We start from the raw sequence: 27,822 nt of genomic DNA, 5'->3' as shown, positions 1-27,822 counted from the left end.
GCTTTGGACGGAGCGTTTAATGATGAGAATCGGGTGAAGTGCCGCGATGCCACGGTGCCACTGATCCAGGCCGTTGAGAACCTCACCGCTTTCGCCTCCAATCCGGAGTTTTCTAGTGTCCCGGCACAGATTTCCCCCGAGGTGAGGATACAGACTCGTAGAGGAGCCGCGTTACGTTTCCGCACTTTCCCTTATTCTTGGTTTGTTGACTGTTTCAGGGTCTCCGCGCCATGGAGCCCATTATCAGCTCGGCACAGGCCATGTTAGAGAGCTCCTCCGGCCTCATCCAGACCGCACGCTCTCTGGCTGCCAACCCCAAGGACCCTCCGCAGTGGTCAGTGCTGGCCGGCCACTCCCGCACAGTGTCCGACTCCATCAAGAAGCTCATCACTAATATGAGGTGAGGAGGAGGGTCCAGGCTGCCGCAGTGGGAGGAGCTTAGTTTTCCTGGCACTATGATTAGTTCTTGCACGTGTCGTCTTCCTACAGGGATAAAGCTCCGGGTCAGAGGGAATGTGATCAGGCCATCGAGCTCCTGAACCAGGCGGTGAGAGAACTGGACAAGGCCTCACTAGAAGCCATCAGTCAGCAGCTGGCCCCACGGGAGAGGATATCCCAAGAGGTGAGTGCCGCCGGACAGGGCGTTGTGGGGGCTGCCGGACGGGGGGATAGTGGGGGCTGCCAGACGGGGGGATAGTGGGGGCTGCCGGACAGGGCGATAGTGGGGGCTGCCGGACGGGGCGATAGTGGGGGCTGTCGGACGGGGCGATAGTGGGGGCTGCCGGACGGGGGGATAGTGGGGGCTGCCGGACGGGGGAATAGTGGGGGCTGCCGGACCGGGGGATAGTGGGGGCTGCCGGACCGGGGGATAGTGGGGGCTGCCGGACCGGGGGATAGTGGGGGCTGCCGGACCGGGGGATAGTGGGGGCTGCCGGACGGGGGGATAGTGGGGGCTGCCGGACGGGGGGATAGTGGGGGCTGCCGGACGGGGGGGGGATAGTGGGGGCTGCCGGACGGGGGGGGGATAGTGGGGGCTGCCGGACGGGGGGGGGATAGTGGGGGCTGCCGGACGGGGGGGGGATAGTGGGGGCTGCCGGACGGGGGGGGGATAGTGGGGGCTGCCGGACGGGGGGGATAGTGGGGGCTGCCGGACGGGGGGGGGATAGTGGGGGCTGCCGGACGGGGGGGATAGTGGGGGCTGCCGGACGGGGGGGATAGTGGGGGCTGCCGGACGGGGGGGATAGTGGGGGCTGCCGGACGGGGGGGATAGTGGGGGCTGCCGGACGGGGGGATAGTGGGGGCTGCCGGACGGGGGGATAGTGGGGGCTGCCGGGCGGGGGTGATAGTGGTGGCTGTCGGGCGGGGGGGATAGTGGGGGCTGCCAAACGGGGGGATAGTGGGGGCTGCCGGACGGAGGGTTGTGGAGGCTGCCGGACGGAGGGTTGTGGAGGCTGCCAGACGGGGGGTTGTGGAGGCTGCCAGACGGGGGGTCCGCGGGGCTGCACTTACATGTCCTTTTCCCTCCAGGCTCTGCACACCCAGATGCAGACGTCGGTGCAGGAGATCAGTAACCTCATAGAACCTCTGGCGGCAGCAGCGAGGGCCGACTCCTCTCAGCTCGGACACAAGGTGAGTGTTGTCTCGGTGGATTTGTGATCGTCTTCTCTTTCCTGTCCTCCCTCTCCCCAATCATCCATTCTTCGCCCTCGCAGGTGTCGCAGATGGCGCAGTACTTCGAGCCATTGACCCACGCGGCTATTGGAGCCGCATCAAAGACGCTCAACCATCAGCAGCAGATGAACCTGTTGGACCAGAGCAAGACGTTAGCGGAATCAGCCCTACAGATGCTTTACACCGCCAAGGAAGCCGGAGGGAACCCCAAGGTGAGGACGCCTGGCGGTGTATCTGAGGGCACAGTGTAGTGGGGGCACAGTCTGGGGGAGTTCACATCATTGGTTGTTGCAGGTGGCGGCACACACACAGGAAGCTCTGGATGAAGCTGCTCAGATGATGCATGAAGCGGTGGACGACCTGACAGGGACCTTTAATGAAGCGGCGAGCGCTGCAGGTGCTGTGGGGGGAATGGTGGACTCCATCACTCAGGCCATCAATAAGGTGAGTGACTGTCATGTGATGTGTGCGCCCATTATTGAGGATGATGATAATGACTGATCTGACCCCTCACTACAGCTGGATGAGCAGCACATGGGAGAACCAGAGGGGTCCTTTGTGGATTATCAGACCACCATGGTGAAAACGGCCAAAGCCATCGCAGTAACGGTGCAAGAGATGGTAAGTACTGTCTGATCAGCACCATGTTCACTATATATGACCGTTCAGGAGATGGTGAGTACTGTCTGACCCCAGGCCAGTACCATGTTCACTATATATGACAGTTCAGGAGATGGTAAGTACTGTCTGATGCCAGGTCAGCACCTTGTTCACTATATATGACTGTTCAGGAGATGGTGAGTACTGTCTGACACCAGGCAGGCACCATGTTCACTATGATAGTGCCGGAGATGGCGAGTACTGTCTGATCCCAGGCCGGCACCATGTTCACTATATATGACAGTGCAGGAGATGGCGAGTACTGTCTGACCCCAGGCAGGCACCATGTTCACTATATATGACAGTGCAGGAGATGGCGAGTACTGTCTGATCCCAGGCCGGCACCATGTTCACTATATATGACAGTTCAGGAGATGGTGAGTACTGTCTGACCCCAGGCAGGCACCATGTTCACTATGATAGTGCCGGAGATGGTGAGTACGGTCTGATGCCAGGTCAGCACCATGTTCACTATATATGACTGTTCAGGAGATGGTGAGTACTGTCTGACCCCAGGCCAGCACCATGTTCACTATATATGACAGTGCAGGAGATGGTGATTACTGTCTGACCCCAGGCCGGCACCATGTTGACTATATATGACAGTGCAGGAGATGGTGAGTACTGTCTGACCCCAGGCAGGCACCATGTTCACTATGACAGTGCCGGAGATGGTGAGTACGGTCTGATGCCAGGTCAGCACCATGTTCTCTATATATAACTGTTCAGGAGATGGTGAGTACTGTCTGACCCCAGGCAGGCGCCATGTTCACTATATATGACTGTTCAGGAGATGGTGAGTACTGTCTGACCCCAGGCCAGTACCATGTTCACTATATATGACAGTGCAGGAGATGGCGAGTACTGTCTGACCCCAGGCCAGCACCATGTTCACTATATATGACAGTTCAGGAGATGGTGAGTACTGTCTGACCCCAGGCAGGCACCATGTTCACTATATATGACAGTTCAGGAGATGGTGAGTACTGTCTGATCCCAGGCCGGCACCATGTTCACTATATATGACAGTTCAGGAGATGGCGAGTACTGTCTGACCCCAGGCCAGCACCATGTTCACTATATATGACAGTTCAGGAGATGGTGAGTACTGTCTGACCCCAGGCCGGCACCATGTTGACTATATATGACAGTGCAGGAGATGGTGAGTACTGTCTGACCCCAGGCAGGCACCATGTTCACTATGATAGTGCCGGAGATAGTGAGTACTGTCTGATGCCAGGTCAGCACCATGTTCACTATATATGACTATTCAGGAGATGGTGAGTACTGTCTGACCCCAGGCCAGTACCATGTTCACTATATATGACAGTTCAGGAGATGGTGAGTACTGTCTGACCCCAGGCCGGCACCATGTTGACTATATATGACAGTGCAGGAGATGGTGAGTACTGTCTGACCCCAGGCAGGCACCATGTTCACTATGACAGTGCCGGAGATGGTGAGTACGGTCTGATCAGCACCATGTTCACTATATATGACAGTGCCGGAGATGGTGAGTACTGTCTGACCCCAGGCCGGCACCATGTTCACTATATATGACAGTGCAGGAGATGGTGAGTACTGTCTGACCCCAGGCCAGCACCCTGTTCACTATATATGACTGTTCAGGAGATGGTGAGTACTGTCTGACACCAGGCAGGCACCATGTTCACTATGATAGTGCCGGAGATGGTGAGTACTGTCTGATCAGGTCAGCGCTTTGTTCACTATATATGACAGTTCAGGAGATGGTGAGTACTGTTCGACACCAGGCCAGCACCATGTTCACTATGACAGTGCTGGAGATGGTGAGTACTGTCTGACCCCAGGTCGGCATCATGTTCACTATATATGACAGTTCAGGAGATGGTGAGTACTGTCTGACCCTAGGCCAGCACCATGTTCACTATATATGACAGTGCAGGAGATGGTGAGTACTGTCTGACCCCAGGCCAGCACCATGTTCACTATATATGACAGTTCAGGAGATGGTGAGTACTGTCTGACCCCAGGCCGGCACCATGTTCACTATATATGACAGTTCAGGAGATGGTGAGTACTGTCTGACCCCAGGCCAGCACCATGTTCACTATATATGACAGTTCAGGAGATGGTGAGTACTGTCTGACCCCAGGCCGGCACCATGTTCACTATGATAGTGCTGGAGATGGTGAGTACTGGAGTCTGACACCAGAACGGCACCATGTTCACTATATATGACATGGCAATTCAAGCCCCCCAAATTTCCCAAAAAACGTACCACTATAATAAGACACTGACACCATTTTGGAAATAAAAGGCCACGGTCCTTTACATAAGAAACATTTATTATTAAATGAATAAAAGAATAATAAATACTCAAACGTACTGAACCCAGTAAATACTCCAGGAGATGATAAACCAAGTTATAAATCATTATAACACCAGTTCTTCCAATCCACTCACTGTCCGCCCTGTGTGACCGACCCCCTAATAAAAGACTGTGATAAAGGCCGGGCGGACCGGCAGCTTCACCGCGATGGTAACTGACACCGCTCCAGACATGTACCCGCTATCTATCCCCACTTCTTGCCAAACTTCCAGGAGACCAATTAACACTTGGTCCAAATATTCCCGGCAACATCTGTCCTGCTGTTAATGACCAAATCTACCCGGCAACATCTGTCCTGCTGTTAATGACCAAATCTACCCGGCAACATCTGTCCTGCTGTTAATGACCAAATCTACCCGGTAACCTCTGTCCTGCTGTTAATGACCAAATCTACCCGGTAACATCTGTCCTGCTGCTGGAGACCCAAATCTACCCGGCAACATCTGTCCTGCTGCTGGTGACCAAATCTACCCGGCAACATCTGTCCTGCTGCTGGTGACCAAATCTACCCGGTAACATCTGTCCTGCTGCTGGTGACCAAATCTACCCGGTAACATCTGTCCTGCTGCTGGGGACCCAAATCTACCCGGTAACATCTGTCCTGCTGTTAATGACCAAATCTACCCGGCAACATCTGTCCTGCTGTTAATGACCAAATCTACCCGGCAACATCTGTCCTGCTGTTAATGACCAAATCTACCCGGCAACATCTGTCCTGCTGTTAATGACCAAATCTACCCGGTAACATCTGTCCTGCTGCTGGAGACCCAAATCTACCCGGGAACATCTGTCCTGCTGCTGGTGACCAAATCTACCCGGTAACATCTGTCCTGCTGCTGGTGACCCAAATCTACCCGGCAACATCTGTCCTGCTGCTGGTGACCAAATCTACCCGGTAACATCTGTCCTGCTTCTGGTGACCAAATCTACCCGGTAACATCTGTCCTGCTGCTGGTGACCAAATCTATCCGGTAACATCTGTCCTGCTGCTGGAGACCCAAATCTACCCGGGAACATCTGTCCTGCTGCTGGTGACCAAATCTACCCGGGAACATCTGTCCTGCTGCTGGGGACCCAAATCTACCCGGCAACATCTGTCCTGCTGCTGGTGACCAAATCTACCCGGCAACATCTGTCCTGCTGCTGGTGACCAAATCTACCCGGTAACATCTGTCCTGCTGCTGGTGACCAAATCTACCCGGCAACATCTGTCCTGCTGCTGGTGACCAAATCTACCCGGTAACATCTGTCCTGCTGCTGGTGACCAAATCTACCCGACAACATCTGTCCTGCTGTTAATGACCAAATCTACCCGGTAACATCTGTCCTGCTGCTGGTGACCAAATCTACCCGGCAACATCTGTCCTGCTGCTGGTGACCAAATCTACCCGGCAACATCTGTCCTGCTGCTGGTGACCAAATCTACCCGGTAACATCTGTCCTGCTGCTGGTGACCCAAATCTACCCGGCAACATCTGTCCTGCTGCTGGTGACCAAATCTACCCGGTAACATCTGTCCTGCTTCTGGTGACCAAATCTACCCGGTAACATCTGTCCTGCTGCTGGTGACTAAATCTACCCGGTAACATCTGTCCTGCTGCTGGTGACCAAATCTACCCGGTAACATCTGTCCTGCTGCTGGTGACCAAATCTACCCGGGAACATCTGTCCTGCTGCTGGTGACCAAATCTACCCCGTAACATCTGTCCTGCTGCTGGACACCCAAATCTACCCCGTAACATCTGTCCTGCTGCTGGAGACCCAAATCTGCCCGGCAACATCTGTCCTGCTGCTGGTGACCGTAATCTACCCGGTAACCTCTGTCCTGCTGGTGACCAAATCTACCCGGCAACAGCTGTCCTGCTGCTGGACACCCAAATCTACCCGGGAACATCTGTCCTGCTGCTGGTGACCAAATCTACCCGGTAACATCTGTCCTGCTGCTGGAGACCCAAATCTACCCGGCAACATCTGTCCTGCTGTTAATGACCAAATCTACCCGGCAACATCTGTCCTGCTGCTGGTGACCAAATCTACCCGGTAACATCTATCCTGCTGCTGGAGACCCAAATCTACCCGGCAACATCTGTCCTGCTGCTGGAGACCCATATCTACCCGGTAACATCTCTTTCCTGTTGCTGGAGACCCAAATCTACCCGGTAACATCTGTCCTGCTGCTGGTGACCAAATCTACCCCGTAACATCTGTCCTGCTGCTGGTGACCCAAATCTACCCGGCAACATCTGTCCTGCTGCTGGAGACCCAAATCTACCCGGCAACATCTGTCCTGCTGCTGGTGACCAAATCTACCCGGCAACATTGGTGACCCAAATCTACCCGGCAACATCTGTCCTGCTGCTGGAGACCCAAATCTACCCGGCAACATCTGTCCTGCTGCTGGTGACCGAAATCTACCCGGTAACATCTGTCCTGCTGCTGGTGACCGAAATCTACCCGGTAACATCTGTCCTGCTGCTGGTGACCGAAATCTACCCGGGAACATCTGTCCTGCTGCTGGTGACCCAAATCTACCCGGCAACATCTGTCCTGCTGCTGGTGACCCAAATCTACCCGGTAACATCTGTCCTGCTGCTGGTGACCCAAATCTACCCGGCAACATCTGTCCTGCTGCTGGTGACCCAAATCTACCCGGTAACATCTGTCCTGCTGCTGGTGACCCAAATCTACCCGGCAACATCTGTCCTGCTGCTGGTGACCAAATCTACCCGGCAACATCTGTCCTGCTGCTGGTGACCAAATCTACCCGGCAACATCTGTCCTGCTGCTGGTGACCAAATCTACCCGGGAACATCTGCCTGCTGCTGGACGACCAAATCTACCCGGGAACATCTGTCCTGCTGCTGGACACCCAAATCTACCCGGTAACATCTGTCCTGCTGCTGGTGACCAAATCTACCCAGTAACATCTGTCCTGCTGCTGGAGACCCAAATCTACCCGGCAACATCTGTCCTGCTGCTGGTGACCCAAATCTACCCGGCAACATCTGTCCTGCTGCTGGTGACCCAAATCTACCCGACAACATCTGTCCTGCTGCTGGAGACCCAAATCTACCCGGCAACATCTGTCTTGCTGCTGGTGACCGAAATCTACACGGTAACATCTGTCCTGCTGCTGGACGACCAAATCTACCCGGTAACATCTGTCCTGCTGCTGGACACCCAAATCTACCCGGTAACATCTGTCCTGCTGCTGGAGACCCAAATCTACCCGGCAACATCTGTCCTGCTGCTGGTGACCCAAATCTACCCGGTAACATCTGTCCTGCTGCTGGTGACCAAATCTACCCGGGAACATCTGTCCTGCTGCTGGTGACCAAATCTACCCGGGAACATCTGTCCTGCTGCTGGTGACCAAATCTACCCGGGAACATCTGTCCTGCTGCTGGTGACCCAAATCTGCCCGATAACATCTGTCCTGCTGCTGGAGACCCAAATCTGCCCGGCAACATCTGTCCTGTAGCGGGAAACCCAAATCTGCCCGGGAACATCTGTCCTGCTGCTGGTGACCAAATCTGCCCGGCAACATCTGTCCTGTAGCGGGAAACCCAAATCTGCCCGGGAACATCTGTCCTGTAGCGGGAAACCCAAATCTGCCCGGGAACATCTGTCCTGCTGCTGGACACCCAAATCTGCCCGGGAACATCTGTCCTGCTGCTGGACACCCAAATCTGCCCGGGAACATCTGTCCTGCTGCTGGACACCCAAATCAGCCCGACAACATCTGTCCTGCTGCGGGAAACCCAAATCTACCCGGCAACATCCAGTGAGTACTGGAATTCTGACCCCATGTTCACTATATATATGATAGTGCAGGAGATGGTGAGTACTGGAGTCTGACCCCATGTTCACTATATATATGACTGTTCAGGAGATGGTGAGTACTGTCTGACCCCAGGCCGGCACCATGTTCACTATATATGACCGTTCAGGAGATGGTGAGTACTGTCTGACCCCAGGCCAGCACCATGTTCACTATATATGACAGTTCAGGAGATGGTGAGTACTGTCTGACCCCAGGCCGGCACCATGTTCACTATATATGACAGTTCAGGAGATGGTGAGTACTGTCTGACCCCAGGCCAGCACCATGTTCACTATATATGACAGTTCAGGAGATGGTGAGTACTGTCTGACCCCAGGCCGGCACCATGTTCACTATATATGACAGTTCAGGAGATGGTGAGTACTGTCTGACCCCAGGCCAGCACCATGTTCACTATATATGACAGTTCAGGAGATGGTGAGTACTGTCTGACCCCAGGCCGGCACCATGTTCACTATGATAGTGCTGGAGATGGTGAGTACTGGAGTCTGACACCAGAACGGCACCATGTTCACTATATATGACATGGCAATTCAAGCCCCCCAAATTTCCCAAAAAACGTACCACTATAATAAGACACTGACACCATTTTGGAAATAAAAGGCCACGGTCCTTTACATAAGAAACATTTATTATTAAATGAATAAAAGAATAATAAATACTCAAACGTACTGAACCCAGTAAATACTCCAGGAGATGATAAACCAAGTTATAAATCATTATAACACCAGTTCTTCCAATCCACTCACTGTCCGCCCTGTGTGACCGACCCCCTAATAAAAGACTGTGATAAAGGCCGGGCGGGCCGGCAGCTTCACCGCGATGGTAACTGACACCGCTCCAGACATGTACCCGCTATCTATCCCCACTTCTTGCCAAACTTCCAGGAGACCAATTAACACTTGGTCCAAATATTCCCGGCAACATCTGTCCTGCTGTTAATGACCAAATCTACCCGGCAACATCTGTCCTGCTGTTAATGACCAAATCTACCCGGCAACATCTGTCCTGCTGTTAATGACCAAATCTACCCGGCAACATCTGTCCTGCTGTTAATGACCAAATCTACCCGGTAACATCTGTCCTGCTGCTGGAGACCCAAATCTACCCGGCAACATCTGTCCTGCTGCTGGTGACCAAATCTACCCGGCAACATCTGTCCTGCTGCTGGTGACCAAATCTACCCGGCAACATCTGTCCTGCTGCTGGAGACCCAAATCTACCCGGCAACATCTGTCCTGCTGCTGGTGACCAAATCTACCCGGCAACATCTGTCCTGCTGTTAATGACCAAATCTACCCGGTAACATCTGTCCTGCTGTTAATGACCAAATCTACCCGGCAACATCTGTCCTGCTGTTAATGACCAAATCTACCCGGCAACATCTGTCCTGCTGTTAATGACCAAATCTACCCGGTAACATCTGTCCCGCTGCTGGTGACCAAATCTACCCGGGAACATCTGTCCTGCTGCTGGTGACCAAATCTACCCGGCAACATCTGTCCTGCTGCTGGTGACCAAATCTACCCGGTAACATCTGTCCTGCTGTTAATGACCAAATCTACCCGGTAACATCTGTCCTGCTGCTGGTGACCAAATCTACCCGGCAACATCTGTCCTGCTGCTGGAGACCCAAATCTACCCGGTAACATCTGTCCTGCTGCTGGTGACCCAAATCTACCCGGTAACATCTGTCCTGCTGCTGGTGACCAAATCTACCCGGCAACATCTGTCCTGCTGCTGGTGACCAAATCTACCCGTCAACATCTGTCCTGCTGCTGGTGACCAAATCTACCCGGTAACATCTGTCCTGCTGTTAATGACCAAATCTACCCGGTAACATCTGTCCTGCTGCTGGTGACCAAATCTACCCGGTAACATCTGTCCTGCTGCTGGTGACCAAATCTACCCGGTAACATCTGTCCTGCTGCTGGTGACCAAATCTACCCGGTAACATCTGTCCTGCTGCTGGTGACCAAATCTACCCGGTAACATCTGTCCTGCTGCTGGTGACCAAATCTACCCGGGAACATCTGTCCTGCTGCTGGTGACCAATTCTACCCGGTAACATCTGTCCTGCTGCTGGACACCCAAATCTACCCCGTAACATCTGTCCTGCTGCTGGAGACCCAAATCTGCCCGGCAACATCTGTCCTGCTGCTGGTGACCGAAATCTACCCGGTAACATCTGTCCTGCTGGTGACCAAATCTACCCGGCAACATCTGTCCTGCTGCTGGTGACCAAATCTACCCGGTAACATCTGTCCTGCTGTTAATGACCAAATCTACCCGGTAACATCTGTCCTGCTGCTGGTGACCAAATCTACCCGGTAACATCTGTCCTGCTGCTGGTGACCAAATCTACCCGGGAACATCTGTCCTGCTGCTGGAGACCAAATCTACCCCGTAACATCTGTCCTGCTGCTGGACACCCAAATCTACCCCGTAACATCTGTCCTGCTGCTGGAGACCCAAATCTGCCCGGCAACATCTGTCCTGCTGCTGGTGACCGAAATCTACCCGGCAACATCTGTCCTGCTGGTGACCAAATCTACCCGGCAACATCTGTCCTGCTGCTGGACACCCAAATCTACCCGGTAACATCTATCCTGCTGCTGGACACCCAAATCTACCCGGGAACATCTGTCCTGCTGCTGGTGACCAAATCTACCCGGTAACATCTGTCCTGCTGCTGGAGACCCAAATCTACCCGGCAACATCTGTCCTGCTGCTGGTGACCAAATCTACCCGGTAACATCTATCCTGCTGCTGGACACCCAAATCTACCCGGGAACATCTGTCCTGCTGCTGGTGACCAAATCTACCCGGCAACATCTGTCCTGCTGCTGGTGACCCAAATCTACCCGGCAACATCTGTCCTGCTGCTGGTGACCCAAATCTACCCGGCAACATCTGTCCTGCTGCTGGTGACCAAATCTACCCGGTAACATCTGTCCTGCTGCTGGTGACCGAAATCTACCCGGTAACATCTGTCCTGCTGCTGGTGACCGAAATCTACCCGGTAACATCTGTCCTGCTGCTGGTGACCAAATCTACCCGGGAACATCTGTCCTGCTGCTGGTGACCCAAATCTACCCGGCAACATCTGTCCTGCTGCTGGTGACCCAAATCTACCCGGTAACATCTGTCCTGCTGCTGGTGACCCAAATCTACCCGGCAACATCTGTCCTGCTGCTGGTGACCCAAATCTACCCGGTAACATCTGTCCTGCTGCTGGTGACCCAAATCTACCCGGCAACATCTGTCCTGCTGCTGGTGACCAAATCTACCCGGCAACATCTGTCCTGCTGCTGGTGACCAAATCTACCCGGCAACATCTGTCCTGCTGCTGGTGACCAAATCTACCCGGGAACATCTGTCCTGCTGCTGGACGACCAAATCTACCCGGGAACATCTGTCCTGCTGCTGTACACCCAAATCTACCCGGTAACATCTGTCCTGCTGCTGGTGACCAATTCTACCCGGTAACATCTGTCCTGCTGCTGGAGACCCAAATCTACCCGGCAACATCTGTCCTGCTGCTGGAGACCCAAATCTACCCGGCAACATCTGTCCTGCTGCTGGAGACCCAAATCTACCCGGCAACATCTGTCCTGCTGCTGGAGACCCAAATCTACCCGGCAACATCTGTCCTGCTGCTGGTGACCGAAATCTACCCGGTAACATCTGTCCTGCTGCTGGACGACCAAATCTACCCGGTAACATCTGTCCTGCTGCTGGGCGACCAAATCTACCCGGTAACATCTGTCCTGCTGCTGGACACCCAAATCTACCCGGGAACATCTGTCCTGCTGCTGGAGACCCAAATCTACCCGGCAACATCTGTCCTGCTGCTGGTGACCCAAATCTACCCGGTAACATCTGTCCTGCTGCTGGTGACCAAATCTACCCGGGAACATCTGTCCTGCTGCTGGTGACCAAATCTACCCGGGAACATCTGTCCTGCTGCTGGTGACCAAATCTACCCGGGAACATCTGTCCTGCTGCTGGTGACCAAATCTACCCGGGAACATCTGTCCTGCTGCTGGACACCCAAATCTACCCGGTAACATCTGTCCTGCTGCTGGAGACCCAAATCTACCCGGCAACATCTGTCCTGCTGCTGGAGACCCAAATCTACCCGGCAACATCTGTCCTGCTGCTGGAGACCCAAATCTACCCGGTAACATCTGTCCTGCTGCTGGAGACCCATATCTACAAGGCAACATCTGTCTTGCTGCTGGTGACCGAAATCTACCCGGTAACATCTGTCCTGCTGCTGGACGACCAAATCTACCCGGGAACATCTGTCCTGCTGCTGGACACCCAAATCTACCCGGGAACATCTGTCCTGCTGCTGGAGACCCAAATCTACCCGGGAACATCTGTCCTGCTGCTGGAGACCCAAATCTACCCGGCAACATCTGTCCTGCTGCTGGTGACCCAAATCTACCCGGTAACATCTGTCCTGCTGCTGGTGACCAAATCTACCCGGGAACATCTGTCTTGCTGCTGGTGACCAAATCTACCCGGGAACATCTGTCCTGCTGCTGGTGACCAAATCTACCCGGGAACATCTGTCCTGCTGCTGGTGACCAAATCTACCCGGTAACATGTGTCCTGCTGCTGGTGACCAAATCTACCCGGGAACATCTGTCCTGCTGCTGGTGACCAAATCTACCCGGCAACATCTGTCCTGCTGCTGGACACCCAAATCTGCCAGGTAACATCTGTCCTGCTGCTGGTGACCCAAATCTACCCGGGAACATCTGTCCTGCTGCTGGTGACCAAATCTACCCGGTAACATCTGTCCTGCTGCTGGTGACCAAATCTACCCGGGAACATCTGTCCTGCTGCTGGACACCCAAATCTGCCAGGCAACATCTGTCCTGCTGCTGGTGACCAAATCTACCCGCTAACATCTGTCCTGCTGCTGGTGACCAAATCTACCTGGCAACATCTGTCCTGCGGCTGGAGACCCAAATCTACCCGGGAACATCTGTCCTGCTGCTGGAGACCCAAATCTACCCGGCAACATCTGTCCTGCTGCTGGAGACCCAAATCTGCCCGATAACATCTGTCCTGCTGCTGGAGACCCAAATCTGCCCGATAACATCTGTCCTGCTGCTGGAGACCCAAATCTGCCCGGGAACATCTGTCCTGTAGCGGGAAACCCAAATCTGCCCGGGAACATCTGTCCTGCTGCTGGACACCCAAATCAGCCCGACAACATCTGTCCTGCTGCGGGAAACCCAAATCTACCCGGCAACATCCAGTGAGTACTGGAATTCTGACCCCATGTTCACTATATATATGATAGTGCAGGAGATGTGAGTACTGGAGTCTGACCCCATGTTCACTATATATATGATAGTGCAGGAGATGGTGAGTACTGGAGTCTGACCCCATGTTCACTATATATATGATAGTACTGGAGATGGTGAGTACTGGAATCTGACACCATGTTCACTATATATATATGATAGTGCAGGAGATGGTGAGTGCTGGAATCTGACCCCATGTTCACGATATATATGATAGTGCAGGAGATGGTGAGTACTGGAGTCTGACCCCATGTTCACTATATATATGATAGTGCAGGAGATGGTGAGTACTGGAGTCTGACCCCATGTTCACTATATATATGATAGTGCAGGAGATGGTGAGTACTGGAATCTGACCCCATGTTCACGATATATATGATAGTGCAGGAGATGGTGAGTACTGGAGTCTGACCCCATGTTCACTATATATATGATAGTGCAGGAGATGGTGAGTACTGGAGTCTGACCCCATGTTCACTATATATATGATAGTGCAGGAGATGGTGAGTACTGGAATCTGACACCATGTTCACGATATATATGATAGTGCAGGAGATGGTGAGTACTGGAGTCTGACCCCATGTTCACGATATATATGATAGTGCAGGAGATGGTGAGTACTGGAGTCTGACCCCATGTTCACTATATATATGATAGTGCAGGAGATGGTGAGTACTGGAGTCTGACCCCATGTTCACTATATATATGATAGTGCAGGAGATGGTGAGTACTGGAATCTGACACCATGTTCACTATATATATATGATCGTGCAGGAGATGGTGAGTACTGGAGTCTGACCCCATGTTCACTATATATATGATAGTGCAGGAGATGGTGAGTACTGGAGTCTGACCCCATGTTCACTATATATATGATAGTGCAGGAGATGGTGAGTACTGGAGTCTGACCCCATGTTCACTATATATATGATAGTGCAGGAGATGGTGAGTGCTGGAATCTGACCCCATGTTCACTATATATGATAGTACTGGAGATGGTGAGTACTGGAGTCTGACCCCATGTTCACTATATATATATATATATATATATATATATATGATAGTGTAGGAGATGGTGAGTACTGGAGTCTGACCCCATGTTCACTATATATATATATATATTATAGTGCAGGAGATGGTGAGTACTGGAGTCTGACCCCATGTTCACTATATATATATGATAGTGCAGGAGATGGTGAGTACTGGAGTCTGACCCCATGTTCACTATATATATGATAGTGCAGGAGATGGTGAGTACTGGAATCTGACACCATGTTCACTATATATATATGATCGTGCAGGAGATGGTGAGTACTGGAGTCTGACCCCATGTTCACTATATATATATGATAGTGCAGGAGATGGTGAGTACTGGAGTCTGACCCCATGTTCACTATATATATGATAGTGCAGGAGATGGTGAGTACTGGAGTCTGACCCCATGTTCACTATATATATGATAGTGCAGGAGATGGTGAGTACTGGAGTTTTACACCAGGCTGGCACCATGTTCACTATCTTGTGTGGTATCTTACCATAGTCCAGGGTGTGCCCTCTCCTCAGTAGTCACTGGGATCAGGTTATAAGTTACCTGGGGTATTTTAGTTGCGCCCCCTATAGTCATAAATTTATACTGTTCCTCTGAATTAATGAGTTTTCTAAATACCTGTAGGTCACAAAATCCACAACCAATCCTGATGAACTGGGGACCCTGGCCAATCAGCTCACCACGGAGTACGGACAACTCGCCCATGAAGCCAAACCGGCGTCTGTGACTGCGGAGAATGAGGAGGTGAGAGGTGCCGACAGTGCTGAGGAGGGGGATCTGCCCCATGGTCCTGTCCTCCCATGTGATTCACCAACATCTGAGTCATCTGCCCCATGGTCCTGTCATCCTATGTTATTCACCGTCCTCTCACTGAGTCATCTGCCCCATGGTCCTGTCCTCCTGTGTGATTCACCGTCATCTCACTGAGTCATCTGCCCCATGGTCCTTTCCTCCTGTGTGATTCACCGTCATCTCACTGAGTCATCTGCCCCATGGTCCTGTCCTCCTATGTGATTCACCATCATCTCACTGAGTCATCTGCCCCATGGTCCTGTCCCCCTATGTTATTCACCGTCCTCTCACTGAGTCATCTGCCCCATGGTCCTGTCCTCCTGTGTGATTCACCGTCATCTCACTGAGTCATCTGCCCCATGGTCCTGTCCTCCTGTGTGATTCACAGTCATCTCACTGAGTCATCTGCCCCATGGTCCTGTCCTCCCGTGTGATTCACCGTCATCTCACTGAGTCATCTGCCCCATGGTCCTGTCCTCCTGTGTGATTCACCGTCATCTCACTGAGTCATCTGCCCCATGGTCCTTCCCTCTCATGTGATTCACCGTCATCTCACTGAGTCATCTGCCCCATGGTCCTGTCCTCCTATGTGATTCACCATCATCTCAGAGTCATCTGCCCCATGGTCCTTTCCTCTCATGTGATTCACCGTCATCTTACTGAGTCATCTGCCCCATGGTCCTGTCCTCCCATGTGATTCACCATCATCTCACTGAGTCATCTGCCCCATGGTCCTGTCCACCCATGTGATTCACCGTCATCTCACTGAGTCATCTGCCCCATGGTCCTGTCCTCCCATGTGATTCACCGTCATCTCACTGAGTCATCTGCCCCATGGTCCTGTCCTCCCATGTGATTCACCATCATCTCACTGAGTCATCTGCCCCATGGTCCTGTCCTGTCCTATGTGATTCACCGTCATCTCACTGAGTCATCTGCCCCATGGTCCTGTCCTCCCATGTGATTCACCATCATCTCACTGAGTCATCTGCCCATGGTCCTGTCCTACTGTGTGATTCACCGTCATCTCACTGAGTCATCTGCCCCATGGTCCTGTCCTACTGTGTGATTCACCGTCATCTCACTGAGTCATCTGCCCCATGGTCCTGTCCTCCCATGTGATTCACCATCATCTCACTGAGTCATCTGCCCCATGGTCCTGTCCTACTGTGTGATTCACCGTCATCTCACTGAGTCATCTGCCCCATGGTCCTGTCATCCTATGTGATTCACCGTCATCTCACTGAGTCATCTGCCCCATGGTCCTGTCCTCCTATGTGATTCACCGCCATCTCACGAAGTCATCTGCCCCATGGTCCTGTCCTCCTGTGTGATTCACAGTCATCTCACTGAGTCATCTGCCCCATGGTCCTGTCCTCCTGTGTGATTCACCGTCATCTCACTGAGTCATCTGCCCCATGGTCCTGTCCTCCTATGTGATTCACCGCCATCTCACTAAGTCATCTGCCCCATGGTCCTGTCCTCCTGTGTGATTCACAGTCATCTCACTGAGTCATCTGCCCCATGGTCCTGTCCTCCCATGTGATTCACCATCATCTCACTGAGTCATCTGCCCCATGGTCCTGTCCTCCCGTGTGATTCACCGTCATCTCACTGAGTCATCTGCCCCATGGTCCTGTCCTCCTGTGTGATTCACCGTCATCTCACTGAGTCATCTGCCCCATGGTCCTTTCCTCTCATGTGATTCACCCTCATCTCACTGAGTCATCTGCCCCATGGCCCTGTCCTCCTATGTGATTCACCGCCATCTCACTGAGTCATCTGCCCCATGGTCCTGTCCTCCCATGTGATTCACCGTCATCTGCCCAATGGTCCTGTCCTCCCATGTGATTCACCGTCATCTGCCCCATGGTCCTGTCCTCCCATGTTATTCACCGTCATCTCACTGAGTCATCTGCCCCATGGTCCTGTCCTCCCATGTGATTCACCGTCATCTCACTGAGTCATCTGCCCCATGGTCCTGTCATCCTATGTGATTCACCGTCATCTCACTGAGTCATCTGCCCCATGGTCCTGTCCTCCTATGTGATTCACCGCCATCTCACTAAGTCATCTGCCCCATGGTCCTGTCCTCCTGTGTGATTCACAGTCATCTCACTGAGTCATCTGCCCCATGGTCCTGTCCTCCCATGTGATTCACCATCATCTCACTGAGTCATCTGCCCCATGGTCCTGTCCTCCCGTGTGATTCACCGTCATCTCACTGAGTCATCTGCCCCATGGTCCTGTCCTCCTGTGTGATTCACAGTCATCTCACTGAGTCATCTGCCCCATGGTCCTGTCCTCCTATGTGATTCACCGTCATCTCACTGAGTCATCTGCCCCATGGTCCTGTCCTCCTGTGTGATTCACCATCATCTCACTGAGTCATCTGCCCCATGGTCCTGTCCTCCCATGTGATTCACCGTCATCTGCCCCATGGTCCTGTCCTCCCATGTGATTCACCGTCATCTGCCCCATGGTCCTGTCCTCCCATGTTATTCACCGTCATCTCACTGAGTCATCTGCCCCATGGTCCTGTCCTCCCATGTGATTCACCGTCATCTCACTGAGTCATCTGCCCCATGGTCTTACTGTCCTGCCATGTGATTCACCACCATCTCACTGAGTCATCTGCCCCATGGTCCTGTCCTCATGTGTGATTCACCGTCATCTGCCCCATGGTCCTGTCCTCCCATGTGATTCACCGTCATCTGCCCCATGGTCCTGTCCTCCTGTGTGATTCACCGTCATCTGCCCCATGGTCCTGTCCTCCCATGTGATTCACCGTCATCTGCCCCATGGTCCTGTCCTCCTGTGTGATTCACCGTCATCTGCCCCATGGTCCTGTCCTCTCATGTGATTCACCGTCATCTGCCCCATGGTCCTGTCCTCTCATGTGATTCACCGTCATCTGCCCCATGGTCCTGTCCTCTCATGTGATTCATCGTCATCTTATTTATCTGCTTTTAGATTGGATCCCACATTAAGCAGCGGGTACAAGACCTCGGCCATGGCTGCTCCCAGTTGGTCACTAAAGCCGGTGCCCTCCAGTGCTGCCCGACAGACAACTACACCAAGAGAGAACTGATCGACTGTGCACGGCTGGTGTCTGAGAAGGTAAGTGCATGGTGGAGAGACCCCCCCCCATCCACCCTGCCGTGTCCCCCACGATCAGTAGGATAGTGATGTGTGACCCCCACCCTGCCGTGTCCCCCACGATCAGTAGGATAGTGATGTGTGACCCCACCCTGCCGTGTCCCCCACGATCAGTAGGATGGTGATGTGTGACCCCCACCCTGCCGTGTCCCCCACGATCAGTAGGATGGTGATGTGTGACCCCCCCCCCCCCTCCGTGTCCCCCACGATCAGTAGGATAGAGATGTGTGACCCCCCCCCTCCGTGTCCCCCACGATCAGTAGGATAGTGATGTGTGACCCCCACCCTGCCGTGTCCCCCACGATCAGTAGGATAGTGATGTGTGACCCCCACCCTGCCGTGTCCCCCACGATCAGTAGAATAGTGATGTGTGACCCCCCCCACCCTGCCGTGTCCCCCACGATCAGTAGGATAGTGATGTGTGACCCCCCCTCCCCTGCCGTGTCCCCCACGATCAGTAGGATAGTGATGTGTGACCCCCACCCTGCCGTGTCCCCCATGATTAGTAGTATAGTGATGTGACCCCCCCTCCCCTGCCGTGTCCCCCACGATCAGTAGGATAGTGATGTGTGACCCCCCGTCCCTGCCGTGTCCCCCACGATCAGTAGGATAGTGATGTGTGACCCCACCCTGCCGTGTCCTCCATGATCAGTAGGATAGAGATGTGTGACCCCCCCCCTCCGTGTCCCCCACGATCAGTAGGATAGTGATGTGTGACCCCCCCCCTCCGTGTCCCCCACGATCAGTAGGATAGTGATGTGTGCCCCCCGCCCGCCGTGTCCTCCACGATCAGTAGGATAGTGATGTGTGACCCCCTCCCCTGCCGTGTCCCCCACGATCAGTAGAATAGTGATGTGTGACCCCCCCCCACCCTGCCGTGTCCTCCACGATCAGTAGGATAGTGATGTGTGACCCCCTCCCCTGCCGTGTCCCCCACGATCAGTAGGATAGTGATGTGTGACCCCCCCTCCCCTGCCGTGTCCCCCACGATCAGTAGGATAGTGATGTGTGACCCCCCCCTCCCCTGCCGTGTCCCCCACGATCAGTAGGATAGTGATGTGTGACCCCCCCCCCTCCGTGTCCCCCACGATCAGTAGGGTAGTGATGTGTGACCCCCACCCTGCCGTGTCCCCCACGATCAGTAGGATAGTGATGTGTTACCCCCCCCCCGCCGTGTCCCCCACGATCAGTAGGGTAGTGATGTGTTACACCCCCCCCCCCCCCGCCGTGTCCCCCACGATCAGTAGGATAGTGATGTGTTACACCCCCCCCCCCCCCGCCGTGTCCCCCACGATCAGTAGGATAGTGATGTGTGACCCCCCCCTCCCCTGCCGTGTCCCCCACGATCAGTAGGGTAGTGATGTGTGACCCCCCCCTCCCCTGCCGTGTCCCCCACGATCAGTAGGATAGTGATGTGTGACCCCCCCTCCCCTGCCGTGTCCCCCACGATCAGTAGGATAGTGATGTGTGACCCCCCCTCCCCTGCCGTGTCCCCCACGATCAGTAGGATAGTGATGTGTGACCCCCCCCTCCCCTGCCGTGTCCCCCACGATCAGTAGGGTAGTGATGTGTGACCCCCCTCCCCTGCCGTGTCCCCCACGATCAGTAGGATAGTGATGTGTGACCCCCCCTCCCCTGCCGTGTCCCCCACGATCAGTAGGATAGTGATGTGTGACCCCCCCTCCCCTGCCGTGTCCCCCACGATCAGTAGGATAGTGATGTGTTACCCCCCGCCGTGTCCCCCACGATCAGTAGGGTAGTGATGTGTGACCCCCACCCTGCCGTGTCCCCCACGATCAGTAGGATAGTGATGTGTTACCCCCCCCCCCCGCCGTGTCCCCCACGATCAGTAGGATAGTGATGTGTGACCCCCCCCTCCCCTGCCGTGTCCCCCACGATCAGTAGGGTAGTGATGTGTGACCCCCCCCTCCGTGTCCCCCACGATCAGTAGGATAGTGATGTGTGACCCCCCCTCCGTGTCTCCCACGATCAGTAGGATAGTGATGTGTTACCCCCCCGCCGTGTCCCCCACGATCAGTAGGGTAGTGATGTGTGACCCTCCCCTCCCCTGCCGTTTCCCCCACGATCAGTAGGATAGTGATGTGTTACCCCCCCCCTCCCCTGCCGTGTCCCCCACGATCAGTAGGATAGTGATGTGTGACCTCCCCTGCCGTGTCCCCCACGATCAGTAGGGTAGTGATGTGTGACCCCCACCCTGCCGTGTCCCCCACGATCAGTAGGATAGTGATGTGTTACCCCCCCCCCCCCCCCCCGCCGTGTCCCCCACGATCAGTAGGGTAGTGATGTGTTACCCCCCCCCCCCCCCCGCCGTGTCCCCCACGATCAGTAGGATAGTGATGTGTGACCCCCCCCTCCCCTGCCGTGTCCCCCACGATCAGTAGGGTAGTGATGTGTGACCCCCCCCTCCGTGTCCCCCACGATCAGTAGGATAGTGATGTGTGACCCCCTTGTTCTTGCTCTTAGGTATCTCACGTGTTGGCCGCCCTCCAGGCTGGTAACCGTGGCACTCAGGCCTGTATCACTGCTGCCAGCGCTGTGTCTGGGATCATTGCTGATTTGGACACCACCATAATGTTTGCCACAGCAGGAACATTGAACAGAGAGAACGCAGAGACGTTTGCAGATCACCGGTGAGCAGTGATTTATCCTGATATTTAGTGAGCAGCCGCCATGTTGGAGGGAGGTGTACACCCTGTGTGACCCTGTGTTTCCTGCTATTTACCAGTGAGGGCATCCTGAAGACGGCTAAAGCCTTGGTAGAGGACACAAAGGTCTTGGTACAGAACGCAACGTCCAGTCAAGAGAAGCTGGCCCAGGCCGCGCAATCATCCGTGATGACCATAACACGACTAGCGGAGAACGTAAAGCTTGGTGCTGCCAGTCTGGGATCTGACGACCCAGAGACTCAGGTAAAGCTGGATCCTGCCCAGGAAATTAATTGTGGTATCTGGGATCTGTGTGAGTGGAGGAGCTTCAGACCAAGCTTTCCCAGATCACAGAAAGTTCCATAAACCTTTGTGTGTAAAGCTTTGACCAGCAACATGTAAAATACGGCTAGTCACATGGCGTCCCCCACGTCATGTAACCGGCCGTGTTTTACTTGTTGCTGGTCAAAGCTTTACACATAAATAGGACTACTGTGATGAAGACAAATACCCCGCACATTCCCCCCGGGCTTCAGTGACTGCCCTATGCCCCCTATACTCCAGGATGTGCCCCCTATACTCCAGGATGTGCCCCCCCTCTCCCTCCTGCATCCCCTGACTGCCATGTTTCATGCTTTCCCACAGGTGGTTCTTATCAATGCAGTGAAGGATGTGGCTAAGGCCCTGGGCGATCTGATCAGCGCCACCAAGGCTGCGGCCGGCAAGTCCAGCGATGACCCCTCTGTCTACCAGCTAAAGAATTCCGCTAAGGTTAGTGACCTCCAGTTGGCCTCTGAATAAGGGTCCGACCATGGAGCCCACACGGCTGTTGACTCTTGAGGTCATCACTGTTATTGTCGTTTCAGGTCATGGTGACTAACGTGACATCTCTCCTAAAAACCGTGAAAGCCGTGGAAGACGAGGCCACGAAGGGGACCAGAGCTCTGGAGGCCACAATAGAACATATAAGGCAGGAGCTTGCGGTGAGTCGGGGGTCATAGTGAAGGGATCAGTAATATGGGGGACACTTTACTTCTTATTTCCTATTGTCGTCTTTTTTTTTTTTGTTGTAACACATGCCCCATCTCTCTTCTGATTTAGGTTTTCACCTCGCTGGACCCGCCTCCACAGACCTCCACCCCAGAGGATTTCATTCGTACGACCAAAGGCATCACTATGGCCACCGCCAAAGCTGTTGCCGCTGGAAACTCGTGCCGTCAGGAAGACGTCATTGCCACGGCCAATCTGAGCCGCCGGGCTATTGCGGACATGCTGCGTTCGTGCAAGGTGCGGGTCATGTAAAACATGGAGGGGTGAAGGCCACGTGAGAAGTGAAGCTTTGTAATGGCTGCTGTGTCTCCTCTGTTACAGGAAGCCGCCTACCACCCGGAAGTGAGCCCAGACGTGCGCATCCGAGCCATGAGGTTTGGGAAGGAATGTGCCACAGGCTATCTGCAGCTGCTGGACCATGTGCTGGTGGTAAGTGCGGCATGGTAATGGTAACAGAGCTGCCACGTGTGGCCGGTGTCCTTGGTCTCATCTCTCTCATGTTCTGTCCACACAGATCCTTCAGAAGCCGAGCTCTGACCTCAAGCAGCATCTGGCTGGATACTCCAAGCAAGTGGCCGGGTCTGTGACGGAGCTCATCCAGGCTGCGGAGGCCATGAAAGGTGCCATATACTGTGCCGCCGTGTGTACTGTGCCGCCGTGTGTACTGTGCAGTCATGTATATACTGTGCCTCCATGTGTACTGTGCCGCCTTGTGTACTGTGCCGCCATGTGTACTGTGCCGCCATGTGTACTGTGCCATATTTATAGTTTTGTCTCCAAATCCATTATTGAATAATTGACCCTTTTTGTTTTGTCTTTTTTTCTTGCATTCTTCAATGTGAACAGGTACTGAATGGGTGGACCCTGAAGACCCCACAGTTATTGCAGAGAATGAATTGCTGGGAGCTGCAGCCGCCATAGAGGCAGCAGCCAAAAAGCTGGAACAGCTGAAACCTCGCGCCAAACCCAAGGTAACTCTAAGGCCAAAACTGTCAGCTGACCACAGGTCCGGGGGTAAGACCCCTAAATATCTGATTCCCAAGCTGACCAGAGTGAGACTTATACACATTGTGGTGTCTTTCCTGGGCTCGGTCATGCTCATTGTGGTGTCTTTCCCGGGCTCGGTCATACTCATTGTGATGTCTTTTCCGGGCTCGGTCATACTCATTGTGGTGTCTTTTCCGGGCTCGGTCATAGTCATTGTGGTGTCTTTTCCGGGCTCGGTCATACTCATTGTGATGTCTTTCCCGGGCACGGTCATACTCATTGTGGTGTCTTTCCCGGGCTCGGTCATACTCATTGTGGTGTCTTTCCCGGGCTCGGTCATACTCATTGTGGTGTCTTTCCCGGGCTCGGTCATGCTCATTGTGGTGTCTTTCCCTGGCTCGGTCATGCTCATTGTTTTGTTGTGTCTTTCCCGGTCTCGGTCATGCTCATTGTGGTGTCTTTCCCGGTCTCGGTCATGCTCATTGTGGTGTCTTTCCCGGGCTTGGTCATGCTCATTGTGGTGTCTTTCCTGGGCTCGGTCATACTCATTGTGGTGTCTTTCCCGGGCTCGGTCATACTCATTGTGATGTCTTTTCCGGGCTCGGTCATACTCATTGTGGTGTCTTTTCCGGGCTCGGTCATAGTCATTGTGATGTCTTTCCCGGGCTCGGTCATACTCATTGTGATGTCTTTCCCGGGCTCGGTCATACTCATTGTGGTGTCTTTCCCGGGCTCTGTCATACTCATTGTGGTGTCTTTTACGGGCTCGGTCATACTCATTGTGATGTCTTTCCCGGGCTCGGTCATACTCATTGTGATGTCTTTCCCGGGCTCGGTCATACTTATTGTGATGTCTTTTCCGGGCTCGGTCATACTCATTGTGATGTCTTTCCCGGGCTCGGTCATACTCATTGTGGTGTCTTTCCCGGGCTCGGTCATGCTCATTGTGGTGTCTTTCCCGGGCTCGGTCATACTCATTGTGATGTCTTTCCCGGGCTCGGTCATACTCATTGTGGTGTCTTTCCCGGGCTCTGTCATACTCATTGTGGTGTCTTTTACGGGCTCGGTCATACTCATTGTGATGTCTTTCCCGGGCTCGGTCATACTCATTGTGATGTCTTTCCCGGGCTCGGTCATACTTATTGTGATGTCTTTCCCGGGCTCGGTCATACTCATTGTGATGTCTTTCCCGGGCTCGGTCATACTCATTGTGGTGTCTTTCCCGGGCTCTGTCATACTCATTGTGGTGTCTTTTACGGGCTCGGTCATACTCATTGTGATGTCTTTCCCGGGCTCGGTCATACTCATTGTGATGTCTTTCCCGGGCTCGGTCATACTCATTGTGATGTCTTTCCCGGGCTCGGTCATACTCATTGTGATGTCTTTCCCGGGCTCGGTCATACTCATTGTGATGTCTTTCCCGGGCTCGGTCATACTCATTGTGGTGTCTTTTCCGGGCTCGGTCATACTCATTGTGATGTCTTTCCCGGGCTCGGTCATACTCATTGTGATGTCTTTCCCGGGCTCGGTCATACTCATTGTGGTGTCTTTCCCGGGCTCTGTCATACTCATTGTGGTGTCTTTTACGGGCTCGGTCATACTCATTGTGATGTCTTTCCCGGGCTCGGTCATACTCATTGTGATGTCTTTCCCGGGCTCGGTCATACTTATTGTGATGTCTTTCCCGTGCTCGGTCATACTTATTGTGGTGTCTTTCCCGGGCTCGGTCATACTCATTGTGATGTCTTTCCCGGGCTCGGTCATACTCATTGTGATGTCTTTCCCGGGCTCGGTCATACTCATTGTGATGTCTTTCCCGGGCTCGGTCATACTCATTGTGATGTCTTTCCCGGGCTCGGTCATACTCATTGTGATGTCTTTCCCGGGCTCGGTCATACTCATTGTGGTGTCTTTTCCGGGCTCGGTCATACTCATTGTGATGTCTTTCCCGGGCTCGGTCATACTCATTGTGATGTCTTTTCCGGGCTCTGTCATACTCATTGTGATGTCTTTCCCGGGCTCGGTCATACTCATTGTGGTGTCTTTCCCGGGCTCGGTCATACTCATTGTGGTGTCTTTCCCGGGCTCGGTCATACTCATTGTGGTGTCTTTCCCGGGCTCGGTCATACTCATTGTGATGTCTTTCCCGGGCTCGGTCATACTCATTGTGGTGTCTTTCCCGGGCTCAGTCATACTCATTGTGATGTCTTTCCTGGGCTCGGTCATACTCATTGTGGTGTCTTTCCCGGGCTCGGTCATACTCATTGTGGTGTCTTTCCCGGGCTCGGTCATACTCATTGTGGTGTCTTTCCCGGGCTCGGTCATACTCATTGTCGTGTGTTTCCTGTGTCAGTCGTTTTGACTCATTGTGACTCTTTGTCTTTACAGCAGGCGGATGAGAGCTTGAACTTTGAGGAGCAGATCCTGGAGGCAGCGAAGTCCATTGCGGCAGCCACCAGTGCCCTTGTGAAGGCGGCATCTGCAGCCCAGAGAGAGCTTGTGGCCCAGGGCAAGGTGGGTTTTTCCTTCTCTCTTGTTCCTCCCCAGAGGATTATTGCAGATGTTTTCTCCATGTTTTCTCGGCTTTGGATTCTTCCATCACACAAAGAACTTTTGGTTTTCTTCCACAGGTTGGCGCGATCCCGGCTAATGCAGTAGATGACGGACAGTGGTCGCAGGGTCTCATCTCAGCCGTAAGTATTTGAGAAGATAATTGGAGGTCCCGGAGCTCTGCAGCGTTCAGACCTAATGTGTCGTTTTGCCCCCTCAGGCCAGGATGGTGGCCGCCGCTACCAGTAACTTATGTGAGGCGGCCAACTCTGCAGTCCAGGGCCACGCCAGCGAGGAGAAGCTGATCTCGTCGGCTAAGCAGGTGGCCGCGTCTACGGCTCAGTTACTTGTGGCTTGTAAGGTGAAAGCCGACCATGATTCGGAGGCCATGAAGAGACTTCAGGTGAGTGTTGGAGTTGAGGACACTGATGTGACCCGTAACGTTGAAGGGGCCCTCACCTCTGATCATCTTGTGTCTGTGCAGGTGGCAGGAAACGCCGTGAAGAGGGCGTCCGACAACCTCGTGAAAGCCGCTCAGAAAGCGGCAGCGTTCCAAGAATACGACGAAACGGTGGTGGTGAAGGAGAGGATGGTAGGAGGCATTGCACAGGTAAGATGGCGGCACTTCATCTGGGTTGGACTACTGCAGATCCCACCAGACTAGAGACCAACCCTGGGACCAAGTCATCGCCTAGACCAGTGGTGTCGAAACAGATGTTGCAAAACTACAACTGCCAGCATGCCTGGACAGCCGTTGGCTGTCCAGGCATGCTGGCAGTCGTAGTTTTGCAGTAGTTGTAGGTCCACAGTTTGGTCACCATTGGCCTAGATCCTCTACTTTAGGGTCATCTAATGGTCAATCCTTAAATCCCGTTCTTGCGTTGCAGATTATTGCAGCTCAGGAAGAAATGTTGCGCAAGGAGCGAGAGTTGGAGGAGGCGCGGAAGAAGCTGGCCATGATAAGGCAGCAGCAATATAAGTTTCTGCCGTCGGAGCTGCGTGAGGACTCTCAGAACTGAGCTGACTCCTTCTTCTCACCCTTCACGCCATTAATCCAGCACCTCTTCTTCCCGACTACTGAGGCTTAACCGGCTTCTCCTGCCCACTAATCGCTCTTGCACATGGGGCCTCAGTAGTCTCTACGAAGCCGGCGCTCTGGGACTCGGGGCCACAATGTTCATCTTCTTCCTCAGATGCCTCCAGCTAGGAGGAGCGGACCGCGTTGCGTGTGAATGTTGTCCGTTCCCAGCCGAACGGTTTTGTTTTTTACTGGTTGGTGCCTTATTGCCTTGGCGCTGGCTTGTGCCGGGGGCTAATGCCTTTATTTGTGCCCTGTCTATGCTGTATTAATCTCCAGCTGCTTTTCCCTTTTCTGCCATCCCTCCCCAGTGCGCTCGGAGGGGGGGTGGAGCGAACGTTGTGTGACTGGTGACCTCAGATGTCTGTGTGTTATTTCATGCCGATAAGTGCCTGAACGTGCCGTGCACAATCAAACCGTTAGTCCTTACCGAGCTGTGTGCTTCCTAGGCTCCGCCCCCGTGACGTCCTGTTACATTTCTATATAAAGTATCTATTTTTATTTTGCATTTTGTCGAAATTTTATATGCTCTTCTGATGGACCCTGAGCGGTACCTTCTGTGCCTGCTCACCTCCATGGCTCCACCAAAACTCTTATCACAAATAAATATCTTCACCTCGGA

General features: G+C 53.6%; 1 protein-coding gene across 1 annotated transcript; it reads left to right on the top strand.

Moving 5' to 3' along the window:
- On the top strand, positions 1-27,822 carry TLN1 (talin 1; the record flags this gene model as incomplete). Its single annotated transcript, XM_056553048.1, is given in 22 exon segments — positions 1-141; positions 219-400; positions 490-622; positions 1,528-1,629; positions 1,713-1,883; positions 1,966-2,115; positions 2,191-2,292; positions 15,543-15,662; positions 18,684-18,830; positions 21,354-21,520; positions 21,616-21,799; positions 22,181-22,306; positions 22,402-22,518; positions 22,637-22,822; positions 22,907-23,014; positions 23,100-23,205; positions 23,432-23,556; positions 25,961-26,086; positions 26,203-26,265; positions 26,343-26,525; positions 26,607-26,732; positions 27,010-27,822. Coding segments are annotated over 22 exon segments (2,997 nt in total), but the record flags the coding sequence as incomplete, so codon positions are not given.

This window comes from Hyla sarda, unplaced genomic scaffold, assembly GCF_029499605.1.
Source record: "Hyla sarda isolate aHylSar1 unplaced genomic scaffold, aHylSar1.hap1 scaffold_2298, whole genome shotgun sequence".
NCBI classification, from domain to species: Eukaryota; Metazoa; Chordata; class Amphibia; order Anura; family Hylidae; genus Hyla; species Hyla sarda.
This window is presented reverse-complemented; position numbering and strand designations above follow the sequence as displayed.